A 9,076-nucleotide genomic window follows, 5' to 3' on the forward strand; every position below is an offset into this window, starting at 1 on the left:
TAAGTGGTATTACCTAGGGTTATGTCGAATGCGTCCCTACGTTTCCGACTTTATTGCCCCGGGTACTCTCCATACCTACTGCGGCCGCCTATTATTCAATCCAGAGGTCTTAAAGCCGAGAACGAAGTCGGTATTTGCAGCTATATTGTGATTTCGGGCATTTCTTGTCCTGTCAACGAAGCCGGGGAGTCTGCCACCATGTCCGAAAAGCCAGGGCAACACCCACCATCGACATACGAACTTGACGACTTGGCTTCTTGTCATGGTGTTCAAGAAGGTGAATACGAATACACCGCACTGAGGAGACAAGGGAACATTTGCTTGCTGCATCTTCTACCGAGCGAGGATCGAAGAAGCCGCTTGGTCTGCCAGCTGCGCGAGTATCCGTTGTTGACCTCGAGCCAGACCGAACAAAACCAGCAATTACATCTTTAATGAGGCCCTTTCATATACCTGGGGTGATTGGTCAAACCAGAGAAGCATAACTGTGGATTCTCATCGGCTATCTGTCACCGATAATCTGTATGAGGCTTTGCTGGCTCTACGAGAACAGCATCTTCCGAGAGCTTTATGGGTGGATGCGATTTGCATAAATCAAAGAGATGAAATGAAGAAGCAGGAGCAGATTCAGCCAAGCTCTCCATTCGAAACTGCTCGCTTCAACGTTTGATGTTCCACGAGAGCTACAAAGCCAGCTCCGTCCGGTGGCGTACTCAATGGAACGGGCGATATATCGTCCGAGGAAGACAGCCGGCATTGCTTCGCACGACAAGAGCGAGCTGGGTGAGCTGATCGACATGTATCACACCCGACAGGCTACCCTGGTGCATGACAAGGTGTTCGCCTTGTTGGGCATGAGTACCACCGACCCACCACACAAAACATTCCTAGACTATTGGGTTGGTTGGGATGTTGTTTTCAAGCAGGTGGTAAAGTCTCTATTCGGTGCATTAGTGTCAGTTGATACCTGGTCCCACTCACAGGTGGCTGAGATACAAGGAAATGGCCAGGTATTGGGCAAAGTAATTCGAGTAGAATTCGATGATGCCAACGGGCGGCAGAAGTTATCCATCGAGTGGAAGGTTTCACAAGCCCATCGATTCTGCATCGTCCGCAGGCTGGACGCTTCCACTTTCTGCGAAATCAGTCCGAAGGGGTGACATTGTCTGTATTATGAAGGGAGCGTCGAAACCTACCATTGTCAGACTCTGCTCAAGCCTCTTCTCTATCATTGTGAGCAGAGTCTCGTGCTGCGGGCCAGAGCACATCAGGAACTTTCCATACCGCTTCTCATTGATATGGGACTGGGGATGCAGAGAGGAGCGACAGCCACAGAGGGGGCCGAGTCACCAAAGTACAGCTGTCATTCTAGAAGCGGTAGGGGACTACAATGATGCGGCACTGGTTCTCCTGGATTGTGTAAGGAACTGCAAGTCCCTCGGGAGCAAAGCGCAGAGATTAGAGACGATCAATCAGCTCGTCCTCCTGTACAGCAAGGCAAACCAGATGGAAAAGGGATCCAATCGTCTCCGCAAAGAGCTGCAAGGTTGACATCAATACGACAGGGATGATTTGCAGATCTTGGCCCCGGCAGCAGCCTCCCAGGATGGGGAGGCCATGCGGCTTCTTATACGTCACGCGGGCGGAATCGATCTGACAGAAACTGTGCTTCTCGCAGCCGTCCACAGCAATATGCACGGCCGTAAGGTCTTGGAAATTCTCTTCAATCAACCACGATACCCCTCAAGTCCGGTCAGTGGCAAAGCAATCACCGAGGCTGTGTTAATAACAGCCGCTCAAAATATACCAGAAGGTGCTTTAATATAGCGTTTTGCTTTAGCCGACTTCTGTGCTAATAATGAGCTGAAGCTCGGCAGCTCAAGTTCAGTATAATAGGAAGTTCTGTCAAACGATCGTCTTGACAGAAAAGCTACACTGTTTTTGATACTCAAGAAGAAACAAGGATACCGATTATTTGACTTTGAAACTAAACCAATTCTATACCACCTTAATCCAAAACGCTTTCTCATGTCCACTCCGAAAAGACTACGCTGCGGCTTCCTATTCCAAAACGCTAAATATCAAGCATGCTCCTTATCTGTTGCGGTGGCTGTTGGCTCACCCTCGAGCCCACACTAGGAGCTACACTCCCCTCCCTTGCCCCTGTCGCACCTGGGTATGGCGGTGGTGGTGGAGCCGTCGTAGCTGCTGCCGAGGGTGCAGGGCCATCCATCATCAGCTCCTGTTCCCTCCTTCTCCTTTCTGCCTCTGCACTTCTATTTTGAGGGAAAAGAGCACCAGCTACCGCCTGCATGGCTCTTTCTTGTCGAATTCGCTCTGACCGACCATTATACAGCGGTGGTGGTGACGTCGGCGGTGTATTTGTCCCAGCTGGGGACATGCCCGGTGCGGAAGGGGAGAGCGGGCTCATTGGGACATCGTCTGACGCCGGGCTTTCATTGTTGCGCGGTTTATTCCCCTGGATTTCTCTGACATTGCGGACGAGTTGGTCGCGCATGCTTTCTCCTGGCACAACCACCTCTCCGTTGACTCTGGCCCACCATCCGGGCTTCTTGACGATGCCCATCTCCTGGTCAAGCTGCTGGTTGCGTACGATACGTTGGCGTTTGAGTTCTTTGTCTTCATTCTCGTTGATGAACCCAAAGATGACCTGGATGTACATGATCAATAAGGCTGGGGCGTAGCCACCAGCAAAAATAGCGGCTCGGTTCCCTTCGAGGTTCAAGGGGCTGTACTCAAACTTCCATGCGCAAAGCTCCTGATAGGCCGGGACGACAAGTGCGATGGGAATAAGGAGCTTGAATCGGAGAGGCGTCATGCGAATGAAGCCTACGAATCGGTTGATGATTCCACGGTTGCGTGGGCGGTAGTGTTTGATCGAATGACGGAGAGAGAAGACTGTTAAGCACCAGCAGACGAATAACAAAAAGCCGGCGGCTTTGAACCGGGCATCGGTGGCGGAGGGCTCAGCTTCGTTGACTACTTGTTCGGGGTAGCGCTGGTGCTGGATGGGAGTCCAGTTTCGGGGAATAATCATGAAGAAATTCTGGAGAGGCAAAAGTTAGAGGGGTTGGGTATCAAGACGGAAACTGAGAGGACGTACAAGCCACCAGAACAAATAGAAGATCAAGGGCAGATGGAATTCCACCTTTGATCTTCTATCGTCATCTCGCAAGGCGTAGGGGTCCGGATCTATAAACTGCCGTTCCATCCAACTGCCCCAATGGCGCACTGCTTCCCATACCTGGGCAATAGTGCCCAGCTGCATCAGAAACCAGAAGAAACTCGTGAGGATAAGTGGCAACTCGGGAAGATAGTATCGGTCGACGTCCATGGCGGTAAACAAACTGACAACGGCAGTAGCGCTGACAATAATACCCCAGTACCACTGCCATCTCCTTCCAATGGGATAGAATCGCTTTGTGACGGGGAGGTAGAGGCGGCCGTGTCGATTAAGCGCGACGATGGTCAGGACAAGAGCGACGCCGAAGAGAACAGCGAAACCAATCGAAGTGCCGGCTCGTTCTCCGATGCCATTAACGGGAGACCAACACCATGTTGCGTTGACGAAGGTACCATTGGGCATGACAAAGTCAGCGATCCACGGTTCCCAAGCCAAAAGACACCACGAGCCATTGGAGAGGGTCTGGTTTGTGAATAGCGTGTAGTTCCAGTGTTCAAGAGTGGTGAGGTTGAGATGGCTATTTCCAATCAATGTGTCACTCGAGTTGTCGCCGGGTGGGAAGGGAATGATATTCCGAACTTGGAGGAACGAGTCCATGTTGGTGGCTCAGTCGCACCCAGAGGGTGGTTGCGCGCGCGCGTGTTAAATATCGATATTCGTCGTTTTCGAGAGCTCGATCGGACAGGAGGAACAAGTGAATTATCGAATATTAATGATGCCGGTACTTCGACATTGTTGACACCACGATTGACAATCACAACGGCTTGACCCAATGATCGGAGGGCTCAAGGATCAGGGGCGACGTGTTTGCTGCCGGCGATGTTGTGGGCTACTGCCGAAGCTCCCGTCAGTGGATGTTTTTGGGAAGATGGCTTCTGGACGGATGGAAATGTTTAATCGCTCAGGGGGTTTGCCCAGCCCGCGGCAGGGATCAGCTGCCGTCAGCAACAGGCGAATACGAGCGCCACTTTGCCGAGAACCACCAACATCGAGTGAGCGATAGGAAGCCATTCCCAATTTCCGCTAGTTGTCACTTAGTACATAGTCCCTGCTTTGCGCCATAAGTAATTCTCAATGGTCTGTGTCGTGCTGTTCCCAGGGTCCAGCGCCGTACACAGGCAAGAACAGGTACCATAACTTCCAAAAACGGCGATGACCTCACAGCTCACAGCACGGAATAGCTCCCACAGCCACGCATGCACAGCAATTGCGGGGCAATGAGCTAGCTGCATGCCACTGGGGCTGCCAACGCCCGCTTGAAAATTGTGGCTCCCAAACCCAACGGCCTGGCCTCCATTTCGGGAGGTTTTGCGCCCTGACCATTCTCTTGGCAGGGATCACCGCCAAACATTCAACCCAAGCTTCAACACCAGGACACGACCACAACGACGCCAACGAACACAGGCCCATTGCGCCCACTTCACAATGTCCAACTCCAACGACCCCTCTAACACGGACGAGCCCTCCTACATCGACTACGAGGCCTTCCTCTCCCCCACCTTTTCTCCCTCCGCCTTCGCCAACACCCTCGTCCTCTCCACCAACAACCCGACCGAGCTCCCCCTCGATCTCTCCACCCCCTTGCGGCGCGTCTTGTTTGACATTCAAGAAATTGACTCCCATATTGACAGCCTTACCACCCGCTCATCCATCCCGCTGCTATCCCACACCAAATCCCAGACCGATGCCTCGGTGAAGATCGTCTCCGAAGTCGACGCCCAGCTCAAGGCGCTGAACGAGAGTTACAAGCAGCTCGAGAAACAAGTGATACAGAAACACTCCGAGGCCGAACAAGTAAAGCTCGTAGCGGCAAGACTATGGGAAACTTTGCGGCTCGGGAGGGCAGTGGGAAGGGCCCTGCAATTGGGAAGGCAGCTCGAGGTGCAGAATGGGGAGCTTACTGGGTCAGCAACGGCAAGTGTGACGACTAGTGCTGCCAGTTTGAAGAGCAGGGAACGGCAGCAGGATCATAGGGCGTTGGTTAGGTGTACTCACACTCTTCTGCAGCTTAGGGAGCTGTTTGCTACTGTTGGGACACCTGGTGGGGAGGGGTACGGACTGGAGAAGGTGCTTGTTGTGCGGACGTTGAGGGAACAAATTGTTGCGCCGGTGGAGAAGAATGTCAGGGAGACGGCAGAGAGGATATCGAGGGAGTTCTCGGTTGGGAGCGCGAGTGGGAGTGCCACGTTTGCGCAGTCGGAGGAGATCAAGGGACGGACGGTGTCGGCGTTGACAGCGTTGTATCTGTTGACACAGGTGCCGACGAGGCCGAATGAGAAATGGGCACCCACACTGATGTTGCAGGCGTTGGAGGGTTATCTCAGGTCGGCGCTGCAGAGCAGCATTGCCGGGCTTTCGAGGGCGCTGGCAAATTTGGATAGCTTGTCGAGGACGCTCGCGGAAGTTGGGGCGAGGTGTCAGAATGTGGTTGCCCTCGAGGCGGTATTGGAGGGAACAAAGGTGCCGGTCCATCCGATGCTACAGGGCAAGCAGCCAGTGCAAGGAGGAAATATGCTTCAGCCACTGCTTGCCTACCTGGAAACAGGATCCCTGGCGAGCTATTTCTGGCGCACCATGGCGAGTAATATGGCGCCACGGGTTCAAGAAATTGTGGCAAAGGGAAATACAACGGCTGCTCGGACACTGAGGGCCAACAAGCAAAGCGTTGGTGAAGCTATTCGGGAGTGCGTCATCAAGGGGAGCCAACTGCCAAGCGTAGTGGCTGCTGCTGCGGCCAAGGGGAAGGGCAAGACTGGAGATGGGGAAGCTGCCAGCAAGCAGTGGGAACGAGAGGTGGCTGTTATGGTTGGGAGTGTTGTAAATAATCTTGGGAGGTGATAGGGCCTATCGAAGCCGTGTTTTATACACTGAATGAATAGATTCTGGCCATCTGTGGCAGTTGATCAAGAGAGCTACAATGCCCCTCGCTGAAGAGCCGCTGCTGGGTTGCGGGAAAACGTTTATCCGCTCTTCTTCAGCAACCGTTGTTGGGACAGCTGGACATTCACATTATTCTTGCCATTCCATCTTAGGTCCAGTCTGACCTGAATGCTCCTATTATGACCAGAGTTGCTACAATCTTGGTGACTTTTTTATATTGAATTTGTGTCCGTCTCTCAGTTGTTTCCTGAACTAACAGTTTCCCCCATGTTTACTTACCTTACTTACCCCTTTATAGCATAGGCGATTGGTCTGTGCATGAAGGGGTTACTTGTTCGAAAAGAGACTCGTTCAAAACTGCAGATATGCCCAACCAGAGAATTGTTTGGTCGTATCAGAGGTTGAGACTGAGTCCACAAGTTGCCCGTTTCTATTTGGTGGGGCTTTATTTCACTTCCCAAGCTCCTCCTTCTCCCTTCTCCACAACTCTTTTCGTCCCAACAACGCCTTCCAATTTAAATATAGACACCTATTTTGACACTGAATACACCTTACTTCCCAACCATACACCTATCCATTCAAATTAAACGCCTGTCCTTTCACACCAGACGCTTTTAGTTCTTCACACTACACGTTACTTCCTTAACAGAACACCTCCCACTATCACCCACACGCCTTCCACTATCAACCGCACGCCTTCCGTTATCATCAATAGGCCTTCAATTACCAATCAGAGGCCTTGAATTATCTTTCCAAGGCCTTCCACTATCAATCAAAGGCCTACTTATTTAACCAAACACCTATTTATTTCCATCACAGGCCTCAAAATCCTTTCCAAACACATACGCAATTCAACAATGGCCCCTCCCGCCACGCTCAGAGGTGCCTCGCGCGGCACGCGCGGCAGATGCGGCGCTCCCAGGGGTGCCAGAGGCTCCAATGCGCGCGGTGATGCCGTTACTGGTGGGCGTGGCGCCCGTTCCATCACACCTGTTGCTGCTCCCCAGGCCGATTCCCAGCCATCCCCCGAGCAAGCAATGATTCCCACACCCACACGCCGCAGAGTTCCCAAGGCCCCTGAGCCCATGGGCAAGCCTTGGGCTGTCAGCTCCATGACTTGGAGAGCTGATGAAGGTTCGCTCAAGTAAGTCACCCCCCTTTATTTCTACGTTTCGTTTCAAGTTACTGATTGTTTTGAACAGGAAGCTCGAGACGGGCGAGTTCTCTGACGCGACGATCTTGGCTGACGGGAGAACCTGGAGAGTTCATCGAATGCTCCTCAGCACCCGATCCCGCTGGTTTGCGGAGGCGTTTGAGAAGCAGAGTCCGGGGGAGGATGAAGGGGAGCCGGAGATTAACCTGAGGGAGTTGAAGACTGAGTTTGTGGATATGCTGCTGCGGACACTTTATTCCAACCGTGAGTTCTTACCTGACAAACCACGGGAAATGTGTGGTGTCTAACAGTGAATCAAACAGGCTTGCCCGACCAGTACCTCAACATCCGCGGCGCAAACGCCACCTTTTCAACCTATATCAAAATCTTCAACCTCGCCGATCAGTTCGGCGTCGAGACCATGTGCAACGACGCCCTGACACTCCTAGGCCAACTCGCCGACCGGCACCTCGAGGACCTCTGCACCTTCGACAAAGCTCAATCCGGCCGCGAGGGCGTGCCAGAGCCAAAGCCGGCGTTTCCGTATCACAATCTCGGTATTGCTATCCTCGAAGCCTTTAGTGAGGAGCGCACCGTCACCGATAAACGCGCGCAGTATCTGCTTGCCAACTTTCTCTACGCCGGCCGTGCGGTGCTGCTAGAGAACCAAGTCCTCAGGGACATTGTCGACCGCAACGTCCATCTCGCTGCCGCGATGTGGCACGCCAGTCAGGGGCGGAATCTAGCCGGTTGGCTGCCCGACCCTGAGGTGATCTCCCACCGTCTGCGCGCGTTTGATCACTCGAGAAAGACGCAGCATCCTGATCGATGCGAGCTTTGCGATGATGTTTTTGATTATGGGGCTCACAAGAGGGTCATGTTTGATCCGTACAAGGTTGTGCTTAGGCCGGCGGGTTACTGCGGAGTTTGTGTCGAGAAGTATAAGGATGACCCGGGGTGTTTGTTTCGGAGGCGGGGAAAGATGGATAAGCTGGGGGGGGATGTTGTTGCCGGTTATCAAGGCTGAGGTGTTGCATGAAGGGAAGGATAATATGGCGAGGATTCCGGAGATGGAGAGTGAGAGGGAGGCGAGTGCCGGGTTGGGATTGCAGGGGCCGACGATGAGTACGCCTGCTCCGGTGCAGGTGTTGTCAGATGGGGAGTTGATGCCGCCTCCTCCGGTGCCGGTTAAGAAGGGGGTGAAGAGGGCGAGAGAGGAGTAAAAGGGATAGGGAGAGGCATAGGGAGGAAATGGGAAGGCGTTGCTGTGATTATATGAGGCATATGAAGGGGCTTTTATAAGGGTTGATACCCCAGAAGTAGGCGTTGACTTTATTTTTAAGGCATTTAAAGTTATTTGGGAGGCGTGATTATTTATTTTATTACTTAGGTGTTGCTTTATCATTTTGATGCGTTGGGTTTTATTTTATGGGGCATCTATACATTCTTTTGACGCATTATTATTTGTTTTATAGGCGTTGATTTATCATTTTGAGGCCTTATTTCCTAGTGCTTAGGCATTTTTAACATCTTTCGAGGGGTGCAGATAGTTATTATTTTAATGCGTTGGTTTTAGATACCTGCTACCCTGAGTGCTGAGTGAAAGTCGTCTGTTGACAGTGACGATCTGGTTTGTCCACCGAACTTGGGTGAAAGGCGAGAGATATCAACAGTCAATGACGTAGAATCGGGTGATGAAGGATGCGAAATTTGGAGGAGTACCGTCTAGAGAAAGGGAGGTACGATGGTGCAAGGCAGACTGACTTGATGTCTGATAGGTTTTGAGGGGTATGATTTAGCTGATTGGTTATCAACGAGGGCGATGCCCGCGATCTGGG

At 52.3% G+C, this 9,076-nt stretch overlaps 3 protein-coding genes across 3 annotated transcripts; 2 read left to right on the forward strand and 1 right to left on the reverse strand.

The window, feature by feature from the left end:
* Positions 1-1,859: 1,859 nt before the first annotated feature.
* On the reverse strand, positions 1,860-4,057 carry QC762_507910 (uncharacterized protein). The gene is made up of 2 exons (XM_062891203.1): positions 3,125-4,057; positions 1,860-3,067 (listed from the first exon to the last, which is right to left on the reverse strand). Exons 1-2 carry the CDS (start codon positions 3,800-3,802, stop codon positions 2,075-2,077), a joined length of 1,671 nt encoding a protein of 556 aa, XP_062742524.1. The 5' UTR covers positions 3,803-4,057; the 3' UTR covers positions 1,860-2,074.
* Positions 4,058-4,630: 573 nt separating this feature from the next.
* On the forward strand, positions 4,631-6,043 carry COG5 (Conserved oligomeric Golgi complex subunit; the record flags this gene model as incomplete). The annotated part of the gene is made up of 1 exon (XM_062891204.1): positions 4,631-6,043. The coding sequence occupies one exon, from the start codon at positions 4,631-4,633 to the stop codon at positions 6,041-6,043; it is 1,413 nt and encodes a 470-aa protein (XP_062742525.1).
* A 205-nt stretch (positions 6,044-6,248) lies between these two features.
* Positions 6,249-8,813, forward strand: QC762_507925 (uncharacterized protein). Its single transcript, XM_062891205.1, is given in 5 exon segments — positions 6,249-6,288; positions 6,326-6,360; positions 6,370-7,229; positions 7,288-7,502; positions 7,562-8,813. Coding segments are annotated over 3 exon segments (1,206 nt in total). The 5' UTR covers positions 6,249-6,288; positions 6,326-6,360; positions 6,370-6,942; the 3' UTR covers positions 8,266-8,813.
* Positions 8,814-9,076: the final 263 nt, after the last annotated feature.

Source organism: Podospora pseudocomata, chromosome 5 (assembly GCF_035222375.1).
Source record: "Podospora pseudocomata strain CBS 415.72m chromosome 5, whole genome shotgun sequence".
Classification (NCBI taxonomy): domain Eukaryota; kingdom Fungi; phylum Ascomycota; class Sordariomycetes; order Sordariales; family Podosporaceae; genus Podospora; species Podospora pseudocomata.